This window comes from Zootoca vivipara, chromosome Z1 (genome assembly GCF_965207765.1).
Source record: "Zootoca vivipara chromosome Z1, rZooViv2.hap1.1, whole genome shotgun sequence".
NCBI classification, from domain to species: Eukaryota; Metazoa; Chordata; class Lepidosauria; order Squamata; family Lacertidae; genus Zootoca; species Zootoca vivipara.
Genome location: NC_142583.1, coordinates 15,310,189 through 15,324,770, shown reverse-complemented (window position 1 = coordinate 15,324,770; position 14,582 = coordinate 15,310,189). Strand labels below are relative to the sequence as shown.

The 14,582-nt window shown below is 42.8% G+C and overlaps 1 protein-coding gene across 1 annotated transcript in view; it reads left to right on the top strand.

Annotated features, from left to right (window-relative positions):
• Positions 1-13,962, top strand: part of SMIM14 (small integral membrane protein 14) — a 31,963-nt gene extending 18,001 nt beyond the window's left edge. The window contains exons 4-5 of the mRNA XM_035113020.3: positions 7,198-7,346; positions 8,997-13,962. Of these exons, the coding sequence (XP_034968911.1) occupies positions 7,198-7,346; positions 8,997-9,029 (182 nt within the window). The 3' untranslated portion in view covers positions 9,030-13,962. The remainder of the gene's footprint in view (positions 1-7,197; positions 7,347-8,996) is intronic.
• The last annotated feature ends 620 nt before the right edge of the window (positions 13,963-14,582 follow it).

The following is a 14,582-nucleotide window of genomic DNA, read 5'->3' as shown; positions in this document are numbered from 1 at the left end:
GTATTTTACAGACCATAACCAGCACTTTTCCCCTCCAAAAACTGAAGTGGAAAGGGCTTTGCTTTAGCAAGAGCAGCTAACTCTCCGCTTGCTGGGGGGGGGGGAGAGAGACAGCAGTAACAAAAACACATCAAATAAATAAAGCAAAGTGGCTACCAGTAGTTAAGCAGTTAAGACAATGGAGCATATATCCCCAGGCAAGATTCGATAGCTGACCATTTTACCCTATTGTTCTTAAGTGGGAGTTGTTAATGAGCATTCAGGAGCATTAAGAGTTCTATTGGCGATTTAATGAGGGTGCAGACTCAGAGGATTCAATTTGACTAAGGTGGCTCTGCAAGGCTAAAAAGAAGTGAATAAGAAAGGGGGGGCTGTAGCTTTGACAGACACAGTGATGTTTATAAAAAGCATTGGTGTTCCAGTCTGCCCCTCCTCCTGCATCTGTATACTGTAAATCAGGGGTGGCCACCTCCCAAGAGACTCTGATCTACTCAGAGTTTAAAACTGGGGGTGATCTACCCCCTTTTGGGGGGTTCAGGTCAAAGCTGTTGAGTTTTTTTTTTAAGGAAGGGAAGCCCTGTTTTTTGGGGTTTAGGTCAAACTTGTTGAGCTTCTTTTAGGAGGGAGGGAGGCCCATTTTTGTTTAGGGCTTCAGGTCATAGTTCAACTTTTTTGAGGGAGGAGGAAAATTTTGGGTGAGCTTTTTTTAGGGGTGCCAGTGACCTACCAGTGATCTACCACAGACATCCAGTGATCTACTGGTAGATCACAATCTACCTGTTGGACGTGCCTGCTGTAAATCAAGCAGAGAGAAAGCTGCTTACAAGGCTCCTGTACATGCAGAGTTCCAGCATCACAGTGTCACCCAGAGGCACCCACAAATATGAGTTATCCCTCTCTCTATTTCTTCCTTCCTTCCCTCCCTCTTCCATCCTTAATAAAATACGGGGGGAGGCAGATAAGCCCCACATAGAAAGCCCATCAACATGGGGGGATGACTCTTTCAAATACGGTATTTACCAGTAATTGGGGGGGGGGAGGCACCTAGGCCTCCAGGAGTTGGCTGCTATGCCTAGGAGTAGGACAATTCAAGAAAGCAGAACGATGCATATGGTATGGTAATATATCAATGGAATCATAGAATTGTAGTCGGAAGGGACCACAAGGGTCATCTAGTCCAACCCGCTGCAATGCAGGATTTTTTTCCTAAGGTGGGGCTTGAACCATGGTTGAAATATTATGCTGATATGCAGCAACACCTCGGAGCCGTCGTGGCTGCGGCCATGCCTTGCCTCACCCTCGCCCGCCCTTCCACCCCCTCTCGCCTGCCCGACCCTCCTGTCCTCTTGCTGCAGAGTTCCAGCATCACAGCGTCATCCAGAGACACCCACAAATATGAGTTATCTCTCTCTCTATTTCTTCCTTCCTTCCCTCCCTCTTCCATCCTTAATAAAATACAGGGGGGGGCAGATAAGCCCCACATAGAAAGCCCATCAACATGGGGGGATGACTCTTTCAAATACGGTATTTACCAGTAATTGGGGGGGGCACCTAGGCCTCTAGGAGTTGGATGCTATGCCTAGGAGTAGGACAATTCAAGAAAGCAGAATGATGCATATGCTATGGTAATATATCAATAGAATCATAGAATTGTAGTCAGAAGGGACCACAAGGGTCATCTAGTCCAACCCCCTGCAATGCAGGATTTTTTCCTAAGGTGGGGCTTGAACCATGGTTGAAATATTATGCTGATATGCAGCAACGCCTCGAAGCCGTCGTGGCTGCGGCCGTGTCTTGCCTCGTCCTCGCCCGCCCTGCCACCCCCTCTTGCCTGCCTGACCCTCCCGTCCTCTCCAGCCAAGCAGGGTAGCCGCCAACGCTACCAGCCCCAGAAGTACAAGGTGGCCGCTGCTGCCACCGCCACGATGTCATCAGGCCCGTTGGCCCTTTAGCCCCGCCCACTTTGTGGCCCCTCCCCTTCTGTGCCTTGGCCCCGCCCCTGAACGACCATGGCTTGCCCCCCCCCGTTTTGATCCTGGCTACGCCCCTGGCTGGAACCTCAAGTGCAGCACTAAGGAATACCTGCTTTGCGTAGCAGGCAAGGCAGAAGGCCCGGCTGCTAATATTTGCACCAGGCTTAGCCAACCCAGAAGTTTCATGCTGCTTGCCAGCCAATTGCAAGGGCAGATGTTGTACGCCTATGGAATCTTTGACGTCTGGGGGCCTGTAGTCAATGGGGAATGGCTTGCTAGACTACATTTTGACTTGCTCCTTTAGATTCTCAGTGTCACATCTCCGGATTCCCTGTCACTAGCTTTCTTCTGTATTGATTTTGTGCCCTCCTACCACCCTTCTCTTAAACTGGAAATGAGGGACTCCAGATGTTGTTGGACTCCAATTCCCATCATCCCTGACTGGCCAAGCTGCCTGGACTTATGAGAATCAGAGTCCAACAGCATCTGGAAGATCATAGGTTCCCTAAGCAGGGCTGTGGAGAGTGTAGATTCTGGCACACAAATGAATTTGGGAACTTTATATCCTGAATTTATGTCTTACATGAAACCCTCGAGGTGGCTTGCATATAGAATTTATAGATTCTGCCACACACAATTCATTTAGGAACTTCACACACACACGATTTCTGTTCTTAGATCAAACGTTCATGGTGGCTTACATATTAGAATTAAGGGGGCCGATCAGGGAAACATACTCAAAGCAGTTTAAAAGAAGATGGGAACAGCAGATAAAAAATTGAAAACACTTCCCACCCCCACCCCCCAATATCAACTGAAAAGACCAAATGCCTAGTGGAATGATAAGCTTATTTCTAGATTTGAGGTGAGGGGGCTTAGCGCGAATTGGCAGGGAATTATGATGTCTGCTGTCTTCCCTTAGTCACATCTGCTGATAGGAATGAAGAGCTGGAGGAATGCAGCAAGTGGTTTGGGAGCCTATGATTATTTTGCTTCCTGTCTGAGACCCAACTTACACAAACAAACCCTTTTGGCCAATGATTACAGCAGTAAAGGCTGGAACTTTGGGTGGGGTTTAGGTTTAGGAAGCAGGAGGGCAGGGGCTCTGCTGAAGTCACCCTGACGTCTGTTCCATTGCTGCAGATGAATGAATCATTATGAAAAAAGATGACTTGTGAGGGGAACTCCCTGAATTTTTGCACATTTGGAGTCTTTCTGTGGAAGTTTGAAGCTGTTGGGTTTGGTCTTTGCATCCAGACAAAGTGAAACAGCACTCATTTGCTTTGAGATACTATAGGCTAGCTTAAAAACTTTAAAAATTGTATTTTTGCAAGTAAAATTGGTGTCTAATGACACTGTTATGTCCATAAAGATTGGGAAAATACCTTGCCAAAGCAGAGACTTGGCACAGAGAAAGAGTGGCCCTTCTGGGGGCAGCTAATTCTGTTGTTGTCTCTGTCAGCTTTGATTGGCTCAAACACAGGCTCCCTCGGCCTGAAAGTGAGATGAGCGCTGCAACCCCATAGTCACCTTTGACTGGACTTAACCATCCAGGGGTATTTTACCTTACCTTTTGGGCACTGACCACTCTCAGACTAGCTTAGCTTAACAAGGTGGTTGTCTTCTGTGTCTTCACACCATACTTTTATTCTGTCTTTTCACCAAGGCGTGTTGCATCTCCCTTTGCAACACAGTGGAGAGCAACCTGTGGCCCAAGTGCAATGTGTAACCCCCCCCCCCCGCTAGTTTTGTGTACCCTCCAACATTTACTGTAGCTTCTCAATTTCTCCATTCTATCAGTTTCTTCATTCTTCTGTGTTTCCTCCTTCCTTCTCTTAGCTTTTAAAATTGTGCTTTCCCTCTTTCTATATAGTTCCATAAAGGGCAGTATTTTATATGGTGAAAATACTGGTAAATTGGGTGTGTACGTATATAGCTCACTAAAGTCAGAATGGAATTGCTGTCCAGAAAATAACCCCATCAAACCTAGCTCAGGGCTTACATCTGAGTAGACCTGCATAGGATTTCTAATCTGAGCTAGCCATGACGAAAGCTGAAGAATGGAGCCTTTGTTCTGGATTATTTAATACATAAAACTTTGTTCCTGCCCCTCATCAGCCCTCCTCTGCCCAGCATTGACATGTGTCCCACGAGAGAATGCAACCCTCAGCAGCAGGGGTCAGCAAACTTTTTCAGCAGGGGGCCGGTCCACTGGCCCTCAGACCTCAGAATGAATGAATTCCTATGCCCCACAAATAACCCAGAGATGCATTTTAAATAAAAGGACACATTCTACTCATGTAAAAACACACTGATTCTCCGATCGTCCATGGACTAGATTTAGAAGGCAATTGGGCTGGATCTGGCCCCTGGGCCTTAGTTTGCCTACCCATGCTCAGCAGCATAAAGATTTCCCATCCCTGCTTTACAGGATAGGGCCCTTCCTCTCTGCCCCATTGGCAAAATCTCTGCATAAGATTGTGGTTATCGTCATGATGTGAGCTGGGAACAAATAGTCCCCAGTCCAAATATCAGTTTAGCCATGAACTAGATGGCCTTCAGCAAGCTTCTAGCTCAGAGCTCCCGTCTGCCACATGAACAATATCCTGTCCTCCTTGAAGGCTGTTGCAAAGATAAATTATGAACATGTTTAAAGCATGCCACAAACTTTTCAAGCCTTTCCTATACCTTCGCAATTCTTACAATATGCTATATAATTATTAAATATTAACGGTTTGATTTAGGTTGATTACATTTTTAAATATGTTTTCTTGCAATACATTGAGGAAAGGAGTGGGTAGTCAGAGGCTCGGTGTATATTGAACAGAGCTATGTCACAGGAGGAGGAAGAAACCTTACTCCTGAGGTTTTAAAAATCTATCATTTTAATTGCTTCCAACTCTGAGCTTATTTCCTACTAGGCCTTCCCTCTCTGCCCCTGCCCCAAGGACACTGCTAATAACCTTTGCCCAAGGAAGCTGAAGGTCTCTTTCGCAGTTTGACATTGAGAGGGATGTCATACAGGAGATGCCTTTGGCGGATATGCAGATAACTGATGAGCCCTGGAAACAGGAGCTTCAAGTGTTGCCTTGAAGAGAACAGCTTCTTAAAGAGGTGGTCAGCTTATCTGTAAGATATTTGATGGATTTAAAACTCCACAGCAGCCCAGATATCTAGCTTTTGTCTCTCACAGTCCCTTTCGCATCAGTTGCTGTTATATTGCTGCCCAAATGATGAGTGAAATGAGGCCTCCAGAAGTTTAGGGGGATATTGTTTTGTGGGCTACAGAAGAAAAGCAGGGCGCTTATCAGCTTTCCTCTCTGAGAACTCTGACTACATGATACTGCTGCCTTCAATGTTCTTTGGCTTCTTATGGCAGCACTCTTCGGGCACCGAGCTCTGAGCCGAATTATTTTTCTGTACTGCTGCAAGATTAACAGAGCAAGCCAAACTGTTTCTCAAGCCAGACTGTGGGAGGTTTGGACTGAGCGGAGGCATCCCTCTGCTCAGTAATCATGGCTGAGCAATCCTCCCATTTTTATATTATTTTTATTTATTCGTTAAATTTGTATAGCACCCTTCTTCCGAAGATCTCAGGGCAGTTCACAGCATAAAATCACAAAATACATAATAAAAACAAGAACAAAAACCAATAACCACCCCCTTGTGAACATATTTAAAAGGATATAGGATGTTCATCAGCCAAAGGCCTGGTTGAAGAGGAATGTTTTTGCCTGGTGCCTAAAGGTGTATAATGAAGGTGCCAGGCGAGTCTCCTTGGGAAGAGCATTCTACAAATGGGGAGCCACTGCAGAAAAGGCCCGTTCTTGTGTTGCCACCCTCTAGACCTCTCACTGAAGCAGCACATGAATAAGAGTCTCACATGATCATCACAGGGTCTGGGTAGGTTCATATGGGGAGATGTGGCTCTGGAAGTATTGTGGTCCTGAGCTGTTTTGGGGCTTTATAGATCAAAACCAGTAGTTTGAATTGGGCCATAATTGACAGCCTGTGCCGTTGGGCCAGGATTGGTGTAATATGTTCAAACTGTTTGGTCCTGGTGAGCAACCTGGCTGCCCATTTCTGCATTAGCAAGTTTCCAAACCGTCTTCAGGGGCAGCCCTATGTATAATGCATTGCAGTAATCTAACCTAGAGGTTACCAGAGCACAGACAACAGTAGTTAGGCTATCCCTATCCGAAGCTGATGGAAGGCACTTTGCACCACTGAGGCACTGCTGCTGCGGATTTAATCAATTTGGTAGTGACTTTATTAAATAATATTAATGTAAACATACTAGACTGCTTGTATCTTTGCATAAATGTGTGTGTTCTGCATGTGTGTCTATATCTATATCCATCATAAAGCCCCCTGTGTGGAGGCCTCAATAGCTTCAGCCTTTCACCACCGCTACAAAATTTATATTGGTCAGTGGGTAGATAATATTACAGGTTCTTGGTAACAATCAGCAAGTATTTGCTCTTTACATTTTCGAAAACGGTGCTAACATTAGGGACCCTGTTGACCAGCAAGTAAAAGACACAGAGGGAAGAAAATAAATATGGAAGTGAGAAAGTTGAGAGAACTCATTTGTTGGAAAGTTGGCAGATGGCACCATAAACCTTCAGAGATGAGTACAGATGAAATAACTAGCCCTGTGATCAGTTTAAAAGCGATTAAAGGCGAAGTGGAAAAGAAGCAGACAGCGTTTAAGAAATAGTCATCTATTTCTTGAGGTTAAGGCTTAGCAGTCAGTACAGTGACTCACATGGGACCGTGTTTGTTCAGTGACTCAGGAGGTGGAGCTACGTTTCTCTTTCCAAGCCAGTTAGCCCTCCTTCACGAGCTGAACTTATCTGTCGAGCCTGAGATTCTACCTTAGCTTGACCCTCTTGTTTCTCCCAAAATGCTGCATAATCCCCATCTGGGTCCCCTTAATTGTAACAGGTAGGTTGTTGGTCTGACGTAGTTGCAACAAAAATTCCTTCCAGTAGCACCTTAGAGACCAACTAAGTTTGTCATAGGTATGAGCTGTTGTGTGCATGCACACTTCTTCAGATACACTGAAACAGAAGTCACCAGACCCTATGTATAGTCAGAGGATGGGGAGGGATATTACTCAGAAGGGTGGTGGGAATGGGTACTAACTACTAATTGTAGATAGTTTTAAAAAGTGATTTGAAATTCTTCACTCCGTTTAATTCATATGTTCTTTTCCATCCAGTGCCAGGACCCAATCCGTCTGCTGATAATGACATCAGTGTGACAATGATAATGGTGGGATGGCTTGTTCTGGCACTGGTACTGTTCTTGATGAGACCTGCTAACCTAAGAAGACCTTTTACAGCTGAAAAACCATCCAGCCCACATAATGTAAGTATTCCGACGTTTTAGTTAACCTCCCTACATAATGTCAGACGACGAGGCAGGGAGAGGGGAATAGGTGATGCAGAAGCCTGAGTTTCTCGAAGAGAAACCAAGAAACAAATGCAATTCATATGTCGCTTTTGGCAGATTGTGCTACACTGTGTCCAGTAATGCATTTTCCTCATCCATTCTGATGTTGCATTCCTGTTTACGAAACCGTTCGTGTTGCGATCTGGTGCAGTCCTAAATAAAAAGTACCTTAAAACAGTAGTTTCAACCAATAGAAATCTGTAATGTTGTTAAAGGTAAAGGGACCGCTGACAGTTAAGTCCAGTCGCAGACGACTCTGGGGTTGTGGCGCTCATCTTGCTTTAATGGCCAAGGGAGTCGGCGTTTGTCCGCAGACAGCTTCTGGGTCACGTGGCCAGCATGACTAAGCCACTTCTGGCGAACCAGAGCAGCGCACGGAAATGCCGTTTACCTTCCCGCCGGAGCGGTACCTATTTATCTACTTGCACTTTGACGTGCTTTCAAACTGCTAGGTTGGCAGGAGCAGGAACCGAACAACGGGAGCTCACTCCATCACAGAGATTCAAACCGCCGACCTTCTTTCATCCCACACAACAAATACCCTCCTCTTTCATCCCACACAACACACTAGCACTGCACAGACTTCATGCATGACAGATTTATAAAACGTAATGAAAACAATTTCCCCAAGTATGTTATACTTCTAGCACTTATGTGGAAGATCGGTCACCCTTGCGTAGAAGAAGGAAAGGGAACAGAAAGAGGTCTGTGTGTATTGTTTTTTGTTTGTTTCTTTTTGAGAGTACATATTGAAGATTTCCTGTTGTAGCTGTTATCAGGATCAGGCTGGAATCAGGCGGGATGGTTTTGCATGGAACTGAGCCAGGGATAAGCTGACTAGTCCTCAGCAGACAGGAAGGTCTGCCCTGCTAAGTAGACAATGACAGGTGCCCACTTCCTGGTTCTAATAAATTGTGTGGTCACTCTGGAAGCGTCTTCTTGGTCTATCAGAAGGAGTGACATGGGGCATCTCTATTCACTGCCAGGCCTAAAGACATCTCTGAATACTTCCAGTTCTCAGTAGCTCAGTCAGCTAGAGTTCTATCTGTCCCTGGCACTCCTGGTTCTGCCATTGCATTCCCTAACGGAAACAAACTCAAAAGGGTGTATGGCGAATCTTAAAATGGACAGCTTCTTCTCTTGTACACATTTCTTTCTTCTGTTCTAATCTTTATTCTCTTTTGTACACATTCCTATTGTTCTAATGGCGGGCACATAGAACAGGGACGTTTTGGTGGTGGCCTGCTGTTGTGGAATTCAGTCCCATGTGACATGAGGAAAGCTTCATACTTTTAAATGGGCCTTGAAGACCCATCTTTTTGTCATGGCCTTCAGTGAGTAACTTGCAAGCAGTAGAATTAGTGCTGAGTTCTGCTTATGTATGTGTTTTAAGTTACACTGGGTTATTTGCGCTAGCTTTCAGTAGTTTTAAGTAGATGCTTTATATTTGATTGCCTATGTTTAAATTCGTATTATGTCATGCCCCTTTACATAGAATGTCTGTCTTGAAAACCAGGCTGCTAAATGAAATTAAAATATATAAATCAGTGTATTCTTGACACACAGGGACAAGAACCACCAGCTCCACCCGTGGACTAGACCATACTGGAGGAAGCTCAGCGACTGTAACATTGCACGACCAAAAGAACGAACGTGACCAGAATACTCCTCTATGTTGCTCACAATACTGTTCTGCTCCATACATTTAAAATTCTTTTGCACCCCCTCCCATTATATATTTGAATAAGTTAACAAATGTGGCATTTTTGCTGGTGTTCATTGGACTCCAGGCATTGCACTTTGCAATAATATCCAAAAGAAAATTAAAGCCTAGTTGTCATTTTTCAAACAAATTGTTCTTTCCCTGCATATGGCAAAAATGCACACAGTCCACCAACAATGTCTCCGTGATCTATGTACATTTATGGGGTGGAGGGAACTGCACAGAAGTTCCCATTGAATGTGCCATTATCTATAGAGTTGATGTAGAACAGGGGTGGCTAATCTGGGCTCCTCTTAATATTGCTGGACTAAAACTCCCATCATTTCCAATCCATGGCCAACGGTCAGGGATGGTGTAAATTATTGTCTGGCAACATCCAACTGGCCACACGTTAGCCTCCCCAATTTAGAAGAACCCAAATTGTATCTCATCAATACAACTTTGGATTTACTTTGTGCCTGCGAACTAGAATAGTTTCACAGGGATTCTGTCTACTATTTATATCTGTGTTCGTGTTGTCCAAAGTACACCCTACTCTAAAATGAGGCCAAATTAATTGTATTTATTGGAAGCAAGCAAATAAATTTAGTGTTGTATTAAGGTAACTAAAGAGTGCATAACTAAATGTTACATTTGAAACTAGGAATATTTACAAATACTATAATAAAAGTAGTTATCTGTATACTTCTCTGTAATGGATATTACAGTCCATATCCAGTTATTTTCTGTAAATTGTAGAGCTCCAATGTGCACGTGAAGCTGCTCTGGATTGTAAAGGTTTCCCAGTCAGTTCAGTGGCAGGGCAGCAGCATGGTGTATGTAGGTAAAAATGTTGCATTCGTAAGCATTTCCCCTGTCACTGAAGTTGTTTAGAAACCTTTGAAAGAAGGAAGAAGTCTATGCATATTGGACTGTTTGTGGAACTGTAGATCAGAATACCTCTTATTCAAATACCGGGGGGGGGGGGGCACAATGACCAAATAAAACAATCTCATTCTATTTTTAAGTCCATATAACTAGATTTATCCTATGTACTTACTAGCTGCATTGATTATTTCACACAGAATACTGAACTATTTCTGGCTCATTCCTGCTTTGCTAGTAAGTAAGTGTTTTGGGTAGATTTTACTGGTCCATTGCAGCATTGTCAGCTATGAAGTTAGTGACCACTGTTAGAACCTTTAAGCCAGTACCATTTTTCTTTTTTTAAATCAAGGACTAATGGGTTAATCCTTAATAGATTTACTTAGAATTAATTTTACCAAGATCAATGGGTTTATATCTCAGAAAGTGTGTTTAGCCTAATGGTGCTTCCACATGAGACACTTGCGCGCGCACACACACACACACACACTTCCTTTGTCTGTGTAACAGCATCACTCCAATCTGCATTATTTATTTTCAGAAGTTAACATTTTCATATTCTTAGAAACAGCATGCCAAAGCTGTGCCTCCAAGGCAAAGAGGCCAGCTGCCATTTTTTTATGGATGGAATCAGCAAGCAGTAATGTAAAGACACCAAACGTTCACAGAAATAGAACAGATTGGTTGCAAATATTAAACATAGTTTTAAGGACTGCCATTTGGATTTAAAATGTTGTTTTATCCATTATGAATTACATTATCTATGTTCAGCTTTCCCTTAAAGTGTGCGGGAGACAAAGAGGAGTCTTTAGACATGTTAAGAGACATCTTAAGTGTTGCTTAAATCCCCAGCAAGAGATATTCTGCATACCACAGAAACTGAAGTGGTAAGTAAAATAAAAAAATTCCTTCAGTAGCACCTTAAAGACCAACTAAGTTTTTATTTTGGTATGAGCTTTCGTGTGCATGCACACTGAAGTGGTAAGGTGAGGTGATAAAATTCTGGACTGTACCACCTGCAATTGCAAATGTGTGAAAGGTGTCATAGTTCTGAATGCTAAAACCTTTCCTGCTCCAAAGAAACTATCACATTAGAGAAGGCCTCATGAAACCTTTGTGTCTGATGGAATAGTTTACATCTTGTAGAGAACCCCTTCCTAGGTGCAGAAGCGTTTAAAAGCATGCACCTCCCACCTGCAGCCTCAAGTGTACAGCCCAGAATTCTGCTATCTCAGTACAGTACTGTATGCAATGTGTAGAACAGCTTTAATGCTGAAAGCATCCTCAAATTTGGCTTCTTGGAACAGACTCTTCAATCAGACATAATTTATGGTTGCCAGAAATGAAATATAGTACGGTAATTGTAATTTGCATTTTTCTTATGCATTGTCAATTATCTTCCCTCCTTTACTTTATTCTTGGAATGACCAACAGGAAAATATAAGATGACTTAGATGCTTTGGTATGCATGTACTCACAATTCCACTTTAACTACTAGAAAGGCAAATGCATATGCATTAAGTAATTTAAGAACATTATGCTGTTCAGTCCTGTGCATGTTTAGTTGGAAGTCCTATTATATTCAGTGGGGCTTGCATCTGAGCAAGTGTTCCTAAGACTGCAGCTGGGAGTGAAAAAAAGAAAGACAACTCTGCCTGTTTTTCTTCATCAGAGAACAAAAAGAACCCTTTTATGTTTTAGATTGGCTATGGAGCTTTTTACTGACAATTTTATAGCAATTTAGCAATATCGCAGCAAAATGGCTTGCAGTAATTCACAGAAGGGAAGGGACCACCATTCTAGTGCAACCCCCTGCAATGCAGGGATAATGACCAAAACATTTATTTGGTCCTATACTAAATTTGCATCAGTAACCCCTAAAATATGGATCTTGAACAAAAATATTTTTGAGGAAGATGCCTTATACAGTGGAACCTCGGTTTATGAACACCTCGGTTTATGAATTTTCGGTTTATGAACGCCGCGGATCCATCTGGAACGGATTAATTCGTTTTCCATTACTTTCAATGGGAAAGTTTGCTTCAGTTTATGAACGCTTCAGTTTATGAACAGACTTCCGGAACCAATTATACCCATGCTTCAGTTTATGAACGCTTCAGTTTAAGTACTCCGTGGACCCATCTGGAACGGATTAATCCACTTTCCATTACTTTCAATGGGAAAGTTTGCTTCAGTTTATGAACGCTTACTCCGCGGACCGTCTGGAACAGATTAATTCACTTTCCATTACTTTCAATGGGAACGTTCGCTTCAGTTTATGAACGCTTCAGTTTATGAACAGACTTCCGGAACCAATTGTGTTCATAAACCGAGGTACCACTGTACTGGATTGGTCCATCTTCCTTGCTATTGTCTACACTGACTGGCAGCGACACTCCCAGGAGACATTCACAGTATTCCTTGGAAATGCCAAGGATTTGTCTAGGACCTTCTACATGCAAAGCAGATGCTTCAACACTGAGTTATGGCCCTTATTGACTCCTTTCATCTTGTTATGGAAGAAGCCATGGCAAATTTAAACCAATCTCATTGTGATTTACACTTATACAGTAGAATAAGTGTGCCTTAATAAGGGTCCTAAATTGTACCATGGTAAGTGTTTTGTTTATGGATTGGGGGGGGGGTACTAGCAAATTATTTCCACCCACCCCAGACAACTTATGACAATTAATACCATGTTCACATTCTTGCTAACTTAGGGGCAAACAGAATAATCCATACTGCGCTTTAACACAGTCTTTTGTGCATCAGAGCTGTTCCAGATTGCTTAACCTGCCGCAAAACTGTGTGTTGCAGAAGATTCAAACAATGTTTTAAAAAACTGTGGTGGTGTTCATTACATTTAGCTTTGTGTATGGTGCCAACTACCTGGACCTATTGCTCTTGGTTTGCATGGATCGGCATGCTATAGTACATCTGTACATATTGGAAGCTGCTTTTCAGAGATGTTTGTGCACCCTTGCCAAACCTGGCAGGGAACTTGAGGATTGCCAGAACAGTTGGAAAACCTCTGCTTTAAGATTTCAGATGGAGGGATGGTGGGGAAATAGGGGCTTGTCAACCAACATCTAGTCCAGTGTACTAGGGGAAATGGATATATTCTGCTAAGAGGCACGAACTGCATTCTCCCTCCTTTTCCAATGCACTTAAACTGGTGGTGGTTGAGGAAATGAAGTTGTCCTTTAGTGCCTCTTTACAAGATTCACTTCTCATGAAGGACCTTGTTCTTAGAACTTGGTCTTTGTATTAAGGGTTCAGTGATCAGATAGAAAGAGACACTGCGCAGCCTGCTTGATGGGAATGAGAAAGCAGGCTTGCAGTTTATGCTTTAGTTTCTAAAACTTTTTTTAAAAAATGCACAAACTAGACATGGCATCAGGCTTTCTCACACTTAAAAAAAGTTAATAGTAGCTACACAGGGCGGGGAAGTAGAGAAGAGATTTGGATTAGGACCGTGGCACTGAGGATGGGATTACTCTCTTTTCTAATGCTGTTTCCTAATTAAAGTCACCGCCACCTGCTAAACAGCTTCAGGGAGGGAGTTTTAATTGTAAGACCACCACGGGAGAAGAGGGCTATACCCCCATACATTCTACACTGTGGCCCTGATCAAATCCCATCCTCCAGCTCCTGTTAACTTGCTTCAAAACAAAGGGAAATCCTGATCACATAAATCTTCATTGATCCTAGATTCACATGTGCTTATAGAATATCAGCAGTTCACTTAGCCTTAATTTTCTGATGCAGACATGAGTAATAATGTGACTTGCGTTTTTATAGTTTAGATTGGAAGGCTTTAAAATCGTTTGAATCATTCCAGACAAAAATTGTATCTGTGCCATTTGGGAATTTGCAGTTTTTTAACTAAGGTTTTTGCTTGTACTATGCACTTTTTAAATTGATCTAAATAAATAGTAACCATTAGTTACCCTCTGTGAGTGTGTGGATTTTATACATGATATGTTTGGGAGGAAATAACAGATTATCCTGCTGACCCTTTTAACTTAGCGGTTTTTTGGTTTTTTTAAACAGCTCCCTCCTCTCTTCTTTTTCTCCTGGCTGCCCCATTTACATTATTGTGCTGCCATGATTTTTAGTAATATCAGGGCTATTTCTTTTAGGATGGATTTATATAATGACTTCAGTGGAATTGAATGTACAGTACTGACCATGGCTCTCAATTCCTATACTGTACAAGTTTATGGAAAAATACATTTCAGTGTATTTGGTGAGGTTTATTTCCTGGATAGTGTGTATAGGATTGTTGCCTTTAAATGCCATGTTTGCACTCAAGCAGACTCCCTAGTAAAAAATTGTGTACTATGGTATCTGTGATACAATGCCTATGGTGGCAATGCTAGCATATTAATAACTATTTTGTAGCTTTATTGGCATAACTTCTTATATATCCCATTGTTTGTGCAGATGTGTGCTTTTAAAGACTTTAAGACAGTGGGGTAGAGGTGCCATTGCTCCTGGTATAAAGCTTCTTTTTGTGACTTGCAATGGTATCTGATCATACTGGTTTTGCAGGCTTTCCAAAC